This window comes from Orbicella faveolata, unplaced genomic scaffold, assembly GCF_042242905.1.
Source record: "Orbicella faveolata isolate gen_17 unplaced genomic scaffold, um_ofav_v1 contig_1, whole genome shotgun sequence".
Taxonomy (NCBI): domain Eukaryota; kingdom Metazoa; phylum Cnidaria; class Anthozoa; order Scleractinia; family Merulinidae; genus Orbicella; species Orbicella faveolata.
In genome coordinates, this window is record NW_028301536.1 from 38,073,018 (window position 1) to 38,091,776 (window position 18,759).

Sequence of the window (18,759 nt, forward strand, 5' to 3'; positions counted from 1 at the left end):
GGAAATCCCACTGCGTAACTTCCGTCCCAGCATAATTTATTCCGTACCATGTGACGGGATCCTGCAAAAGGCCTATTGATTTCTCCCAGCGAAAATATTTCTCATCATAGACTCTATACAAATTGGTCCAAAAGCCCCTATTTGGTTTTATTGGTTTGATCGCTTGATCAAATTTGCAAATAAAAACTTTATATAATAATGTTTCCAGGCAACCCTCCCCTCCCAACTTGACCAAAGATCCGTAGTCAATGAGACAGATGTCTTCTTCAAAAACACAAAATAGTTTCTCTGATATTTCATGACTAAATATATTGAAAGCATTAAGCTAATCACCGTTAAAACAGAATCCACAAGACTTCGGGCAGTTCTTCCTCATAAACTTCTCTTGGTCCTGACAGTAATTCTTAATTTCAGCTTTCTCTGGACAAGCATCAGCATAGTTCGGGTCATCTTCGCAAACTGTCAATTTTCAAAAATCAATGGACCTTTTCACCGATGCCACGCTTTTCCGAATTTTTCATACAAACAAATACGGCATGGAAAATATATCTATGGATGTTTTTTTGTTGTTGTTTATATGAGAGATACGAAACATTGTTGATATTGCGTGACATCGGTAAATAGGCCATTAAATTGAGTTAATTTACAAGCGCAAAAATTTCAGACTACACATGACATGGAGATGCTACGATACATTTCTAAAACTGCAAAGTTGAGTGCAATTATAAGTTCTCTATTTATCTAACAGATAAACAAGCCATAGCCCTTATAGCCGAGTGTTACACAACATCTCATAAATTACGGCAAGCATTTAAGAACACGAGATAATTTAAATAAACCGGCAGCCACCTCAAGTACTTTCTATAGTCCTAATAACAAAATCAAGTTTTACTTTATATACTTATTTACTTGATATTTCCTAATAACATCTTAAAAGACATTTAAAACTAGAAGTAGCCATAACTATAATTTGTTTTGATGATTTGTTGTCTCTCTGTTTGTGACACTTTACATCCGTACGAAATGACAATATGCATTCCCTTAAAATGTTATTTTAACACTACCATTATGATTAAATGAAATAAAAAATGTTACCAGCTGGCGCAGGAGGCTTTACAGGCTCTGAAATAAGCAAATTATATGCACCAATCAATCATTTCGTAAAAGAATATTCAATTAGTAATAAGAAATATCTTTTTAAAAATGCAGATAAAAAATGAAGAATTTTTTATTTGTGGTAGTTTTAGGGGTTTACAATTCCTCAACAGCAAATTTTAGTTAATTGCATCTAAAAACATTTCACTTAGCTCATTTTGTAACTTACCAGTTGAGAATTCAACATAGCGGACAAAGGAAAAGAAAAGGGAATAGTTTGGGGAAATGTGAGGAAGTGTTACAACATTTAGCCAATCACCGTTAATACAGAATCCACAAGACTTCGGGCAGTTCTTCCTCATAAAATTCTCTTGGTCCTGACAGTAATCCTTAACTGCAGCTTTCTCTGGACAAGCATCTGCATAGCTCGGGTTATCTTCACAAACTGTAAATTTGAAAAGTCAATAAAATTCAAAGTTAGTTTATAAGCATAATTTTTTAGAATACTCCTGGTATCGAAATGGCAGAAAGCATTCCCAAGACTACGTAACTGAGCAAAGTTATAAGTTCTCGCTCTCTCTAATAGATAAAGAAACCATACCCAGGTGTTACACTGCATCTCATAAAATACGACAAGCATCTAAGAATACGAGAAAAAATCTATTAACTGGCAGCCACAGTCGACTGCTTTCTATATTTTCAGTCTTCTCCGATTTTGCTTTAAAAGCATAGCAATACATGGCTATCCTTTCTTTGTTTGCTTTATGATATCGTTTTAACGAACGCACTGAAAACATCGAAGCACGCTTTTCAAAGCTTGATGCTATGGCAAAAAAAAGAAGAAGAACTCAACCAAACCAATCAGCAAGATTTACGTATGATTTCTAAACATTGTCAAAGGTAAATTAATGGCATCTTGTACTTTCTACTATCCTGAGATCTGTCAGAAATCGTAGCCTTTTTACTTACGCGAATGCCAATACATCCTTTCTCGCCGGGAGCAATAGTTGTGTACCTTGTACAATAGTTTAAATTTTGAAACACCTTTCCCTTGCATGATAATAAATGAATTATTAAAACAGAACCAAACATTTTTTGTTAATTGAATATTTTATGCGGGTGGATAACAAAATGAAGTTTTATTTCGTTTACTGTTTTTTTGGCTTCCGGCTTTTTTCAGTTAACGTGGCTCCCTAGAGTTATTACGAACACCCTCCCTATAGAGCGCGAGTAAGAAAAGGAACCTTAGTTAATTTCTCTTAAAGTTTTCCATGTAGATATTTACCAGTATGGGTGCTGTTAAAATAAGGCTTATGTTTTGGTTGTCAATTTTTGGATTAAGGCCATTACCATGGCAACATCCCATCTAATGGCAGGCAGATATATTCCTCATTTTGACCTTTGAAAGTCCTTAATATTTATACTTTCCTTCGGTGAAATTTTTTCATACTTCGCCACATCATGGAAATGATATGCCTGACAGTTTGAATTAGTAAAAAGTCAAGGTTGTTCAGACGGTTTTTCCAATATTCTGTAATTTGTCATTATTCTAAATATATTAGATTAACTCTGACAGATTTTAACAAAAATAGGGTATTTTATAGGAATTGTATGTGGTTAGAACTGAGCTAAATTAAAAACAAATTCACCGAAAAGAACGCGAGAAAATTAGCATTTACTTGGTCACGCTGACGTCACAAAAATCAGAAAAACGCGCGTGGTGTCACGCGTGTTTATTCATTTAGGCGCGCGCTCATGTGACGCCATGTATCGCGTGCGAGAAAGAAAGAGTAAATTAGAGCTCCTTCACCGGCTATTTATAGAGCTTTTTTGTCATATTTTTTTGGCCCAAGGCTTAAACACATGTTTGAACGGAGTTTAAACTATTGCTACTCATACCGAAGTGATTTCACGCCTTTCAAGTGCTTGAAGTGATTTCGTTTCTTCATAGGGTTGCTAACGTCATTTTTGAACGCGCGATTAATACTGACGTTTGGCAGGCGATGGTAGCGCGCTATTGAGTCTCAGAAAAATTGTAGTAAGCCACCTTAAGGGCTCATTAACCGATCTTTTCGAGCCGTTGCTAAGGAAAATTAATCTCATATAACCTCATCATTTTTAGTTAGTTCAGAGTTATTTCATGTGTTTTAACCTTTTCATGATCAGTAACACTAGTGATGAGGCATCAGGCCACGCCCATGGTCATGTGACTAATACAGAAAAAATGCAAAGGCTCCCAGACAAATTACTTTCTCGGGATTTTTTTCATTGATTTAATATTTTAATTTAAATCCTCATTACGCTATGCATCGATTTTGTTTCATTTCCAAAAGGTCAGATTTTGAAAGCATTTCAAAACATTGAAAAATTCGTACTTTTCTGAAAAAAGCATAATTTCGTAAAAGAAATGCATAGTTATGTTGCCAACGTTGGCTTTAATCGAAATTCGTCGAAAAAGGCTGAATTTAATGAAAAACCGCGTTTCCTTTAGCATTTAAAGAAACCGGAAGTGCGCCCGATATATATTGGAAGTTACCCTATGAGCGCGTGCGCAATTTACACTACCAGCGCACTTCGGTAAGATCAAACAAAGCCACACGGAGTTAGTTTTTCTCTTTCTACTGCTATTGTTTTTCTGTCTGCTTGTACTTTTTTTACTTTGCATTTTGCGAAACAAAAACAAAAACATCTAAAATGTAAGCGAATTTGCAAGTTTTTGAGTTGTTTATATTTTCCGTGCTCAGGCTGACGTAAGTGACCGGAAGTGAAATTTCCCTCCTTAGCAACGTGCAGGAGCGCGCGCATGAATCGGTTAATGGGCCCTTAAGGTGTTCCATAATATTGCATTGCGCATCCCCACTGCGCACGATTTTCGCGTCATTAGCGCGCGCACACGAGCGCGTGCGCGTACAAAACGTAAGAAATTTCCTCAAACTAAGCTCCATAGCGAAATAAATGTTCCTTTTCTCTTAAACGAGCACGGTAACCCCCACTTTTTATCTCATAATTTCAATGAGATTAATATCCTCAATAACTGAGAAAAATATTAGCAGAAATCTACGGCTACTTTTTTTGGCAAATGAAATTAATACTACAGAGGGAGACGTAACGGGCCCAACAGTGCATGTCCAAATATGTTTCCTTTAAAGGATGAAAAAATGCAGGGTATTTGATAACATTTTTTCAGGGACGTAGATGAATAAACAATCAAAGGAAGTCAAACTGTGATATAACACGCTGCATTGAAAAATAATCGAGCTTATTTGTTGCGCACGGAGATTACCAAAAGTTACTGAAATAACCATATTTTTAAGCATTCGGGCGTGAAAACAAACACGGTGACCCCCTCTTTTTACTACGTTTTTAATATCTCCTTGTCCTGTAACAACAGCATACCAAGTTTCATCGGAAATCTACGGCGGGGTCTTTTACTAGGGAATCACCTTAAGTAAAAGAGTGGATGTAACCATTGCTTTAATCCGGTTTAATAATTTGGCATATGGGTTTTCACCTCCGCACGACCTGACAATAAATACTTCCTTTAAAATATTATTTAAAATTTTAACATAACATTTTTTTAAAAAAATAAATAAATAGCAAATTACCAGCTGCTGGGGCGGGGGGCTTTACCGACTCTGAAATAAAGATATGATAAGAAGCAATCAGTTATATCAGAAAAGAATATATAATCACTGCTAAGAAATATATTTACTTTAAAATTGAGTTTTCTAGTTGTAGTGGTTAGAATCTTGCTGAATGACGCAACAGGACAGGACATTTGTGACATTGACTGAGAAGAAATATTAAAACGGGTCTTTGTGAATTTTGGTGGGATATGGTTACCTCGACATATAATCATGATCACAAGGTTTTTATCTGATGAGCAAATTCAAGAGATAGTCACCAGTACGGGCTATTGAGTCGACTTGAATAGAACAAATCTAAAGATGTTTTCCGGTGACATTTTGTACTTGAAATATGAATGGAATAAACCTAACTTGAATTGGATTGGTCAGAAAAGTCAGAAACGTTTGTTTAAGTGTCCAGACCGCCATACAGACCTTTTTCAAAGCTGCCAAATCTTAAATTATGTAATGCTCTACCAACAGAAACTGATATTCTATGAGCTCAAATATTTCCTGGTTGCATATATTGAATCAATTTAGTCAGTTACCTCCTGGGCAAAATCCACAAGACTTCGGGCAGTTCTTCTTCATAAAATCCTTTTGGTCTTTACAGTAATTCTCTATTGCAGCTTTCTCTGGGCAAGCATCTGCGTAGCTCGGGTCATCTTCACAAACTGTAAATTTGAAAAAATCAACTCATTATTTTTTTCCCAAATGATAGTCTTTTTCAATATTCTTTAATGTGGGTATTTATTTTGGAACGAAAGCTATCTATCTAGCCTGGATAACCTTAGCCTTAATAAACTATTAATTCACAAAGCATTCCCGTAAAACATATGTTTGTAGAAAGAGTTTGCTTTCTTTTTAACTTGAAAAATCATATTTTCCAAGACATAGATATGGGTGGCGAAATTTCACTCCTTCACTCCTTCACTCCGTAACTCTTTTGTGAATCCTTTGACCAATGTAAAAGCCTTTTACAGTCGTACTGAAGTTCAAGTTATTCGAAATGGAGGTGAAACAATTTTTTTCAAATGAGTGATTGTTTTTAATCTTTATTGGCAATGTTTCTTCATTTGTTTTTGTATTTCTGACGCAGGTACTCAATATCGTACTGCAGAAATAGTCTACATTGAGAAGATTTTCGCACGAACGTCTCTAAAAGTATTAATATAGAGGCTATTAAATTATAATAGGACATTTTCCGAAGGTGTCCGCTAAATATGCGGGTTTGACTGTACTCGAATGCGGAAACGGAAGGCATGGAAAAAATCACACAATTGGTGAACCGCGTGAACTTTTGAATGAGTAAAAGCCTCGATTAGAGTTTTTAGACGGGAAAACAAAAGAACAGGAAGAATTGATCAGGAGAATTCGAACGCTTAAAAGCCATTGAGTCCGCTCCGAACGCCAACTGCATTTGTTTCACGGTAGCCCCGTGTTGAAATCATCGGCCACATTTTTAAATAGCCTAGTGGTTTAGGAATACCAAATATATTTTATCGAAAAGTGCAAGCGTCTCGTGGACTTTTAATTGTTATATTAAAACCTTGACTGGGGCTTCCTGTGGCTACCGTTTGTCACATCCGGGTTTGTAGTGTCACGTGACATTTCCCCAGGGTATCGCACGTGGGACGTTTTGGAAGGCAGCGAGTTTAGTTTTGGTTTTTGCAGTTTGGACCGTATTACCAAAACAGTTCTTCAACGTGCCTTACACGATTCTTTGGAATTGTACGTTTTATTGTACCCCCTTTGGTACGTTGATATCAAAGACCAGCTTACGGAAGCTACAGTTGAAGAACTATTTGGTTCTCAGGAGGCAATTATTTGGTTCTCGGGGAGAAAATTGCTTCGTGTTTGCATTGAATTTCGTCTGGTTAGTATATATTGACAACTATTTGGTTCTCAGGGAGAACATTGCTTCGTATTTGCATTGGATTTCGTCTGGTTATTATCGACAACTATTTGGTTCTCAGGGAGAACATTGCTGCGTGTTTGCATTGGATTTCGTCTGGTTATTATTGATAACTATTTGGTTCTCAGGGAGAACATTGCTTCGTGTTTGCATTGGATTTCGTCTGATTATTATCAACAACTATTTGGTTCTCAGGGAGAACATTGCTTCGTGTTTGCGTTGAATTTCGTGTGGTTATTATTGACAACCATTTGGTTCTCGAGGAGAACATTGCTTCGTGTTTGCGTTGGATATCGTCTGATTATTATTCACAATTATTTATTTTTCCCAGGAAGAACTGTAACTGCTTTGAGCTTAAATAAGATGATTTCGCCGCTACTTCGTGTTTGGATTGGATTGTTTTTGTTTGATCGATAGCTGTTTGTTCTCAGGGACAACATTGCTTCGTGTTTGGTTGGGATTTCACCTGTTTAACTAACAATTATTTCGTTCTCCGGGTAAACATTGTTTGTGTTTGACATTATTTGTACATTGCTGTTGAAACAGAAATGTCTGTTCGATCACTGCCTGTTGGTAGCGAATTTGAACAAAGTGCCCGGGAGGCCTCGTCGGAAGCTGACATTGGAACTCATTTGAGAAGAAGTTCCCGCATTAAAGTACCTTCTAACATTAATTTCGAAAGCAGAATGGCAGAAAAGGGAAACACACTAAGAAATTCCCGTTCAGGTTACATCGCAACCCTTACCAGACTTAGAGGAAACATTAAAGAAATAATGGACAACTGTGGAAATTTGGAGGATCTGAAATTAAATCAGGATTCATATGAAGATGTTTGGCGGAAGTTTGTTAAAGCCCATGAAGGGTACATTGAATGCCTTGATGTTCTTAGTCGTTGTGAAGAACTCGACAGGGCCAATGATAGCTACAAGGAGCAGATGGCGCAGATGGCAGCATTTGAAATTGCAATTGAGTCTTGGAAGTCAAAGGCTATGTCTACTAAAGGGCGACATGATGACATAAAATCCTTTACAAGGAAGTTAAGCAAGAGCTCGAAAGGTGGGTCCTCTGGCTCAAGTTCAGCTTCTATGATATTAGCAAAGAGGAAAGAACAACTTGCCCTCGCTCAGTTGAAAACCAAACAGCTTCTGTGTGAACAACAGTTGCAGCGTAAGATGAATGAAATTCATTATGAAAGGGACTTAATGGAGGCCGAGATGGAGGAGGAGCGGGCTATGGCAAGTGTTAATGTTTATAAAGAGCTTGAAGACCAGTGCAGGGATAGTCAGTACAAGGACGTTTAGCAGAGTTGATACCTGAGGAGCCTTTACACCCCATTGAGCAGCTGACAAAGGAGGCAGCTCAATCTCAGTTAACGCAGCCATATGAGCAATCAGTGCAGCATTTGGAGCCTTTACACCCCATTGAGCAGCAGACAAAGGAGGCAGCTCAATCTCAGTTAATGCAGCCACATGAGCAATCAGTGCAGCATTTGGAGCCTTTACACCCCACTCAGCATCAGACAAGGGCGGCAACTCAGCCTCAGTTAAACCCACTTGAGCAACCAGTGCGAAGGTCTGAACCTTTGGATGAAGTTCCTAAATTTAGAGACAATGACAGAATTAGGATCTCAGGTGTTAAGGCCTACGAAACAGTCAGTGCTCCAGCATTTTTGGCAACTGGATGTACGCTTTATGTTGATGAGGCTGGTACATGTGAATATGCGGACCAACCGTTCAATTTAAGGGACACTAAGACATTGAGAACACCACCTGTCAATCCATCAGTGTTAAGGAATGAATTGCAACAAGTGTAGGTGCCATTAATGCCACAGTTTAAACCTGAAGAGATAGCACGGCGGCCAACCCAGGTACCATGGTCCCAGACCCCATGTGCATATCCAGGTGAATTTCAAATGCAAGAACCAGCATCATTGACATCTGATCGCAGATTAGAGATGGTACAAGCACTGCGTCAAGTTGTCTCCACTCCGAAAGTTGAGTACATGCGTTTCGATGGAGACCCGATGAAGTACGTCTCGTTTATGCAAAACTTTGAGACTTGCCTAGAGAAAGATAATCCTGACAACTCCAGAAGGTTGCAGCTGTTAATTAAGCACTGCTATGGAAAAGCAAGAGATGCAATCGAAAGCTGTGTGAACTTACCCGTAGATGAGGGTTATCATGTTGCCAAGAGTACTTTACGTGAGAACTTTGGACTCCCTCACGTCATAGCCAAAGCACACATCAGAAAATTGGAGAGCCTACCCCCTCTGAAGCAAGCAGATGGAGCAAGTTTACTTGCATTTGCCCGCCATTTAGATGTAGCCATTAGGACACTGTCAAGCATGGGGCCTGAATATGTCAGTGATTTGAATCACACAAGCACATTGAGGGAACGGAATAAGAAGCTCCCATTGTTCATGAGAGTAAAGTGGACGGAATGCGCAGGAAGAATTATTTCACATGGATCAAGACCAAAGTTTGCAGACTTCTTGCAACACTTAAAGGACAGGGCTGCACTTGTTAACAATGAGTTTGGAGAAGATTTAACTGCCAGTCCTTCGAAAGAAAGGGACAGTGCAAAACGGAAGGATCCACAAGGTCGAGGCGCTCAGAAATGGACTACACTATTTGGAGGTGTCCAAGGTCAGAAAAGGGGTGGCAAACAGAACCAGAAATTGCCGGCTTGCAGTGTATGTCGCGGTCAACACAGGCTGCCGAAGTGTGACAAATTTGAAAATCAGCCTCATCAAGACAAATGGAAGGTGGTGCGGGACCAAAACCTTTGTATCAAGTGTCTACAGAGTGGACACTTTGCAAGAGACTGCCCGAAAACTCAGTTCAAATGCCAAGTGGATGGATGCAACCGGGATCACAACACACTACTGCATCCCCCTGCAGAAAATCGAAGCCCTCCAAGCGGTAATGATGGCCAGTCGAGGGAAAGAGTGACAGGAACTAATACCAGCAGTGACACCAGTGGAGTGACTAGTGAGAGAAGTGCTGTTACTGCTGCAACTGGGGCCGGCGAGCGAGTCTGTCTTAGTGTTGTTCCAGTTAAAGTTCTGGCTAAAGGTGGTAATTCAATACCCGTTGAAACACATGCCTTGTTGGACAGTGGCTCAGAAATAACTCTTTGCCATGAAAGCTTGAAAGAGAGCCTAGGTGTAAGCGGCACCAAGTTGGACTTCACTTTGTCTGGGATAACAGGCTCAACCAGGGTAGAGAGTCAACAAGTAGACCTGACAGTGACGTCAATGGGCGAATCAGTTATAGTGGAGCTCCCGAAGGTCAGGACAGTTAAACATATGCCAATTACTGAAAGCTGTATAGCCAAGAAGGAAGACCTTGAACATTGGCCACATTTGCATGATGTTGAGTTACGACAATTGGACATTGGAAGTGTCATGCTAGTTGTTGGGCTCAAGGACAATCCAAGTTTGTTCTTGCCATTGGAGTGCCGTGCTGGTAGAGAAGGTGAACCAGTAGCAGTAAGGTACAGTCTGGGGTGGACTGTGATAGGTCCTGTTGGAGGAGAAAGCTACAATTCTGAACGCTTAGTCAACTTCTTGCGTGTGGGAGACAGCTCTGTTGTCTGCACCAGGGTATTGGAATCTGAAGATTCTGTTCTCTGCGATGGTTCCAAAGACAGTGTTGTATTTTCTGAAATGTTAGACAATGGAGATGCTGTCAAGGTGCATGTTGCAGACGCAGGAAGTGGCCTAGAACTAGGACCTGATTCCAGTGAAAACAAGAACCAGTTACAAACAGATGAAACTGAACGTCAAGCTCGAAATGAAGAGCTGAACCAACAGTTGGAGAGACTTTGGAAAACAGACTTTGAAAGCTCTGAAGTTGAGACACGAGTGTGTGCATCATTGGGAGACGAGAGGACCTTACAAATTATGGAGAGAACACTTAAGATGGTCAATGGACACTTTCAGGTTGCCCTGCCTTGGCGACATGATCCACCCTTCTTACCTAACAACAGGATAGTAGCAGAAAGAAGAGGAATCCTTCTGAAGAAACGACTTCTGAAAGATGAAGCTTTGTTTGAAAAGTACAAGACAAGAATGACTGATTACATTGAGAACGGCCACGCCGAAAAGGTCCCCAAAGAAGAGTTGGAAGTAAAGGACAGACCAGTGTGGTACCTACCCCATCATCATGTTACACATCCTTTAAAGCCCGACAAAGGGAGAGTGGTTTATGATGGTGCAGCAAAGTTCGGACAGACATCTTTAAATCATCAGCTGCTGCAGGGCCCGGATCAAAAGAATGAACTTGTGGGTGTCTTAAGTCGGTTTAGACAAGAAACTGTTGGAATGGTCGCTGATATAGAAGCAATGTTTCATCAGGTTTGGTGGACCCAAAGGATTGTGACACTCTAAGATTTTTATGGTGGCCAAATAAAGACCTGACAAAAGAGATGGAAGAGTATCGAATGGTGAAACATTTGTTTAGAGCAACGTCTTCACCGAGTGTTGCTAATTTCTGCTTGAGGAAGACAGCCCAGTTGTATCAGGAGGAGTTCGATGCAGAAGTGGTGGAGACAGTGAAGCGCAACATGCACCACAGAGAAGGCTGTCGGTTTAGCCAGTCCGTTGCGCAAATTGCTAGAGAAAGGTGGATTCCGTTTGACAAAGTGGTACAGTAATGACAGAGAGTTGCTCGCGACGATTCCAGAGTCTGAAAGCAAATGAAATTAATACTACAGAGGGAGACATAACGGGCCCAACAGTACTTGTCCAAATATGTTTCCTTTAAAGGATGAAAAAATGCAGGGTATTTGATAACATTTTTTCAGGGACGTAGACGAATAAACAATTAAAGAAAGTCACACTGTGATATAACATGCTGCACTGAAAAATAATCGAGCTTATTTGTTGCGCACGGAGATTACCAAAAGTTACTGAAATAACCATATTTGTAAGCATTCTGGCGTGAAAACAAACACGGTGACCCCCTCTTTTTACTACGTTTTTAATATCTCCTTGTCCTGTAACAACAGCATACCAAGTTTCATCAGAAATCTACGGCGGGGTCTTTTACTAGGGAATCACCTTAAGTAAAAGAGTGGATGTAACCATTGCTTTAATCCGGTTTAATAATTTGGCATATGGGTTTTCACCTCCGCACGACCTGGCAATATATACTTCCTTTAAAATATTATTTAAAATTTTAACATAACATTTTTAAAAAAAATAAATAAATAGCAAATTACCAGCTGCTGGGGCGGGGGGCTTTACCGACTCTGAAATAAAGATATGATAAGAAGCAATCAGTTATATCAGAAAAGAATATATAATCACTGCTAAGAAATATATTTACTTTAAAATTGAGTTTTCTAGTTATAGTGGTTAGAATCTTGCTGAATGACGCAACAGGACAGGACATTTGTGACATTGACTAAGAAGAAATACTAGAACGGGTCTTTGTGAATTTTGGTGGGATATGGTCACCTCGACATATAATCATGATCACAAGGTTTTTATCTGATGAGCAAATTCAAGAGATCCACCAGTACGGGCTATTGAGTCGACTTGAATAGAACAAATCTAAAGATGTTTTCCGGTGACATTTTGTACTTGAAATAGGAATGGAATAAACCTAACTTGAATTGAATTGGTCAGAAAAGTCTGTTTAAGTGTCCAGACCGCCATACAGACGTTTTTCAAAGCTGGTAAAACCTTGATACTGACAATCAGTTGTCTTTTACAGCGACAAGTCAACCCACTGTTTCAACTGTTAAGCTGCCAAATCTTAAATTATGTAATGCTCTACCAACAGAAACTGATATTCTATGAGCTCAAATATTTCCTGGTTGCATATATTGAATCAATTTAGTCAGTTACCTCCTGGGCAAAATCCACAAGACTTCGGGCAGTTCTTCTTCATAAAATCCTTTTGGTCTTTACAGTAATTCTCTATTGCAGCTTTCTCTGGGCAAGCATCTGCGTAGCTCGGGTCATCTTCACAAACTGTAAATTTGAAAAAATCAACTCATTTTTTTCCCAAATGATAGTCTTTTTCAATATTCTTTAATGTGGGTATTTATTTTGGAACGAAAGCTATCTACCTAGCCTGGATAACCTTAGCCTTAATAAACTATTAATTCACAAAGCATTCCCGTAAAACATATGTTTGTAGAAAGAGTTTGCTTTCTTTTTAACTTGAAAAATCATATTTTCCAAGACATAAATATGGGTGGCGAAATTTCACTCCTTCACTCCTTCACTCCGTAACTCTTTTGTGAATCCTTTGACCAATGTAAAAGCCTTTTACAGTCGTACTGAAGTTCAAGTTATTCGAAATGGAGGTGAAACAATTTTTTTCAAATGAGTGATTGTTTTTAATCTTTATTGGCAATGTTTCTTCATTTGTTTTTGTATTTCTGACGCAGGTACTCAATATCGTACTGCAGAAATAGTCTACATTGAGAAGATTTTCGCGCGAACGTCTCTGAAAGTATTAATATAGAGGCTATTAAGTTATAATAGGACATTTTCCGAAGGTGTCCGCTAAATATGCGGGTTTGACTGTACTCGAATGCGGAAACGGAAGGCATGGAAAACATCACACAATTGGTGAACCGTGTGAATTTTTGAATGAGTAAAAGCCTTGATTAGAGTTTTTAGACGGGAAAACAAAAGAACAGGAAGAATTGATCAGGAGAATTCGAACGCTTAAATTTTTCCTATAATTACGGTGCTGTAAATGACTAAGCGCATTGAGTCCGCTCCGAACGCCAACTGCATTTGTTTCACGGTAGCCCCGTGTTGAAATCATCGGCCACATTTTTAAATAGCTTAGTGGTTTACCTTCGGGCACTGAGTTGGGATTCTTAACAATATTATGCTCAAATTGAATTATTTATTTCAGTTGTTTGCTCGGCCCCACTAGTCTACACTGCCGAGGGTAAATAAAGGTTATTTATTTATTTATTTACCTATTTATTTATTTACCTATTTATTTATTTACTTATTTATGTTTTTTTTTTTTTTTTTTTTTCATTTAGGTTTTATTTTTTATTTTGATTTACATGGCAAAAACATCTAAACAAACTGCGGAGAAAAGAAGGCATATAAAATCACATAATTTGTGAATCAAATTCCAAGATGGGGGTCTCAAAATGACGGATCCAAGATGGTTGCTTGAGATATAAGGTCGTCATCCCATAGTGATTACCTCATAGGATACCCTTTTTGGAAGCACTGTATACCTTCTAACTTTTATTATCATTGTTTATATTATACTTGAATTTACGGAAGGGGTTATTCCGCTTCCTCCCCACTCTTGGTGGTCCAAGATCAAGAAGGGACCCGGTCTGACCAGTTTTTTCTTTTTAATTTTTTTTTTTTCAACTTTGCAAAAGTGGTTAGGAATACGAAATATATTTTATCGAAAAGTGCAAGCGTCTCGTGGACTTTTAATTGTTAGATTAAAACCTTGACTGGGGCTTCCAGGCCTAGGTTGGAAAAATGACTTACATGCGTGATTCGCCAAGAATCAAGGGAATAAAGATCATGCAGATTTGAAGTAAACAATAAAATGTAAATATAAATTGGCTCACTCAACTGTGAAGGCATCAAACAATTTCTACCTCATATCGGTGTTTAATCAAATACTCACACGAAACGTCCTTTTCAATATCCGTATGGGTCATCAGATAAAGTTGTTGAAATAGCATGCATTTTTCTTTGTATGTTTGTTTCGGAGTTGCATCATTCGATGTCAGACTAAAGATAAATTTGTCCGCGCGGGAAAATTTTAATGATGATAATTTATGCAGGATTTTTAATGCTCTTCGTATTACCAACGTTATTTAAAAAATCGAAAACATCAGCTACACATTTCGCAAAGTCTGCCAATCAGAAATATTAAAAATATAATTTCCCACATTTATCATTTCAAAAGCACAACAAATTTATCATTGTGTTAACTAAGCCATGAGGGAATATAATATACAGTAAGAGTGAGACAATAACAGGAAAGAAATCTGAAAGAAATCAGTATTGCTTATCACAAAATAACATTCAATTTCTTACATTTAATTCAAAAGCTAGCAAATTTACAGGCGCCAGGAAATTTCGAACAACTACAGCTTGGACAAAAAATGCGATAATTATGAGATAATATAATCGAGATTGTCAGTTGGTAACGTAACTCACTCAAGCTTGAAATGGCAGAGACAAAATTTTACTAAATTCGTCTCCTGGCTCGTTTGTCAATTAAACGAGACTAAGGCTACAATTTATATACCGAGAATGAAAGTAGTGGGTTAAAGGGCTGCAAGTTTAGAAATATTAAAAGATCTAAACACGGTTAAAAAGTTGCTCGATGAACAAAATATCATAAGCCATCATGCATTTCAAAAATTGGCGGGAAAAACGGTAAAGTTGCTAAACCCGACTTCATCCACCAAATGAAGAACAAGTTAGTATTAACACCTTTACATGACTTTGAAAACTGTAACTGAAACCTTTAGACAACTTCGAAAATTGTGCCACCAATAATAACGTCGCGCGCGCTCTGAAAAATTCCTTTATTTTGAATAAATATACACATTGTAGGTAAGCTATTAATGAATCAGTATTACTAACCTTCATCCAACAATGCGAAGTCTCTCATTGGTATACCTGCAATAAAAAAATCGATACTAGTAAACATGAAATAAGAATAGAATACACATGCAGTATTTAATTAAAATTTGGAAAGCAAAATAGGCAAATTTCGAAGTGAACCGTCGCCGCTTACCAGGTTTGTATTCAAAAACCCGTCGGTTGAAATATCTCCCAAAACAAATTTGAACACATATAGATAAGATGAACACCAAAGATGCCCTCATTTTCTCCGGTAATGTACGAAACTCTTTCAAGTACAACTGTTATAAATGTTTCCAGGTGCACAAGAAACACAACGCAAACTAGTAGCAAGCTAAGTGAACTATACTAGCATAAATTTCTGGACTTTTTTAGTAACTGCATATCATAGCGTATCAAAACAAACCATGCGTGTCTTATAGTTGAACAACTGATCACTTTGAAAGTCCATTGTCAATATGATATTGCTTGACTACTTGTCATGATTACCATAATCAACGGCTGTCGTCTGCAAACTGTGTGGTTACTGCGTTGCGCAAAGTGGATATATAGCGTCAATAAAATCTTGTTTATGTCTCACCCGTGAACTACAGTTTCCTTAACATAAGATAGCTGAAAACGAGTTAGCGGTAAGTATATATAACGCTGATAATGTAGCCGCCTTATGCCAAGATATTTTTCAAGGCAACAAAACATCAAACTTTTTCGCAGGGCACATGTTAAGCTTCAGTTACTCGCAGGCTTTAGTGGATCAAAAAATTCAGATAACTGAAAAGTTTGAGAGAGTAAGCTCTCGCTTATATGAAACACAGCTGAGTGTAGATCAAATAGGAATAAAAGCAAATGGCTATCACTGAACTCTGCGAAATTAACACATATATTTGTTTTAATTGCTGAGCATATATTTCTTTGGCACCCACACAGAAATTAAAGTGTGATGGGTCGTAATGGATGTCCAAACCGTCAAGGAGCGAGTGAATGATAATTAATCTGAGATACCTTCATGGTCCACCGGCGAAGACAATTGAACGGCCCAAGTATGAATTTAAAACAGCCAATTGAAGTGTAAGACATTCTTTTCGGTCAAATTTGACTTTAACCACAAATGTCAAGGCCAACCACCAATCAAGACCCTCAATATCACTCGTCATGGTTAACACCTCTAATTGTAGTTCTATAGAGTTAACAAATGAAAGTAAAGTATCCATGTAAGAGTGAATGTGGCAAATATCTTCATAGTAACTTGGGTCAACTTACCGGTTCAATTTTGGTTTATTTTCGTACCTAAAGTCTGCCATGACATAATGAAACATATTTTACATAGGCCTAGAAATAATTTGTTCTGAAAAGTGAGATTCTTAGAATAATCGCCCTCGCCAAGATAAGACGCCAAACATACTTATTCCTTTGAAGCAAGATATCAGACTCGAGTGGAATTCTGGGCATTTGATGATTTAAATCAATTAGTTATCTAGCCACAATGTTAGCTTTAAATTAATGTGAGTCTTTTCAGAGGTTCAATATTTGACTTCAGTCCGATTTTAGCAGTTCAGAGATAGAGACCTTTCTTGACTGAGATACTGAGATCCTGACTGATAGTTCTCAATGCCTGAATTGACTGAGCGGTCTCAATGTGACTGAGAAACAGTTATAGTACTTAAATAACAGAAAGGACAAGCACTGCAAATGGTCAACGAAGACTATGCACTCAGGCACGATGTTGTGCTGTCTGTGTTCAATATATATTTCGATTTTTATTCCAGTATCCAGCCAGTTGATAATTATTATTTGTCCAAAATATTATGTTTATTAATATAGGTTATTGTATGCAATTTTTCCTACCATGTATATCCTAAACATTTTAGTTATGGAACTACTTATAAAACCCCGTTCATTTACTTCAACGTAACTTGCAAATGCAGCCCTGGGGCATAAATGTCAGTCTCTAACTTGCAATGTATACCACGGTAATTAATAAAGTATTTGGTTTTGTATGTGGCTAAGAAGCACGAGGAAAAACTATTCTTCTACAAGAAGAAACACAAAGAGACGGCTGACGCATACACAGCCCAGTTGTTCGCACGGCACGTAAGGCTGTTTTTCAGTAGCCCATCTCTTGGCATAAGATGATATCGAAGTAAGGTGCTGGTAGGTAGCACCTCCTGTTAGGAAATTTTTATGCTTGTATGGCCATTGCTAAGCATGCGAGTCAGTCACATTCGTAAGCTAACATTTTAGTGCAAATTCCATTAAGCCGGTTTTTAGATTTCTTCCTCCTTGTTAAAAACCTGATAAATGGGGCTGTTAACTTTAAACCCCAACTAATGAGCCTTTGTGGCCGTGATATAACTATAGCTCCTTCATTGCTCGATTGGCTCACATTTATCCATCTGGGGCTGCCACTCTATTTGATGATCCATGATGATATTGGGACATTTTCTTATTTTTCGTGCAAGAGATGGGGATGTTTGTTCAAAAGAAACAAGACTACAAGGATGTAATAAATGGCAAAGTAAACATCACGTATCACTTACATGCGGTGTAATAAATTTAAAAGAGTCTTGAGATCGGTACTTAGCATCGCGGAAAAACTTGTTAAGTTGGAATGTTAGCAGCATATTAGAATAGGAAATATTACCAAATCGATTGATACCTTAACGTATATTTTAACAGTATTAACCAAATCAAGATGGAGTGATCTGGAAGCTGAAAAAGGTTAAAAGCTAGGCGACGCTTCGACGTTTTCACAGCATCATTATCAAGTCAAAAAATTCAGAAATTACAAATCTTAAAATACTAATAAGACCAATGGTTGCTATTTTATCGCAGCTTTTAATAACTAAAACAGATTTAATTTAAAGTTAGGCCGTTTGAAACCTGAAAAGGGAAAGGGAGGGGTCCCTATCTTTGATATGAATGTGCCTCGATATTTAATTCGATAATTTAAACATACAAATAAACGCTACAATTTTCAACAAGCCTCACCATAACTTTCGCATATTAACAGCCCAACGACAACCAGAAAGAAGCCAGCAGTTGTTCCCATGTCGGTTACAACTTCTACAGCTTGCGTCCAAACGCAGTTCTGAAAAAAAAAATCGACCTCCCAACAGCTTTTAACGACAGGATTACTTATTTGACTATATAAACATAATGCAATTATCTCTATAACATCCCAGGAAAAACCTCACGAAATTTTAATTACACGGCGTGAAGTAAATGAAGGCTGACATTACGCGACGACGAAAAAGATAAATATGCGCTCTGATAATACCATACCTAACAACAGCGTGTTTATTTTATGACAATTTTTCGAAGAGAAATCTTGATGTATTTGCTGAAGAGATTCGAGCAACTTTGCTAATGAAAATGTATATTGATCTGCATTGACAGTTGCCAGTTTTCAATGTCAATGTGTCTGATCAGCAAAAAAAAAAACGTTTTCTTTTCTTTTCCTGGTAGTATTGTGTATGACTTCTTATATGTACATACGTCTTACATGTTCAATATGTTGCTAAAAA

At 38.0% G+C, this 18,759-nt stretch overlaps 1 protein-coding gene across 2 annotated transcripts in view; it reads right to left on the bottom strand.

Annotated features, from left to right (window-relative positions):
- LOC110048204 (uncharacterized) overlaps positions 1-18,333 on the bottom strand; it is a 30,914-nt gene extending 12,581 nt beyond the window's left edge. Inside the window, exons 1-9 of one of the 2 annotated variants that reach the window (XM_089275441.1) lie at positions 18,224-18,333; positions 15,239-15,274; positions 12,491-12,616; positions 11,860-11,889; positions 5,270-5,395; positions 4,701-4,730; positions 1,415-1,540; positions 1,096-1,122; positions 334-459 (exon numbers count right to left, since the gene is read on the bottom strand). In XM_089275441.1, the coding sequence (XP_089131567.1) occupies positions 334-459; positions 1,096-1,122; positions 1,415-1,540; positions 4,701-4,730; positions 5,270-5,395; positions 11,860-11,889; positions 12,491-12,616; positions 15,239-15,274; positions 18,224-18,284 (688 nt within the window). In that variant the 5' untranslated portion in view covers positions 18,285-18,333. Of the gene's footprint in view, positions 1-333; positions 460-1,095; positions 1,123-1,414; positions 1,541-4,700; positions 4,731-5,269; positions 5,396-11,859; positions 11,890-12,490; positions 12,617-15,238; positions 15,275-15,392; positions 15,657-18,223 lie in introns of those variants that run through there. The other variant, XM_089275434.1, reaches the window with a different exon arrangement.
- Positions 18,334-18,759: the final 426 nt, after the last annotated feature.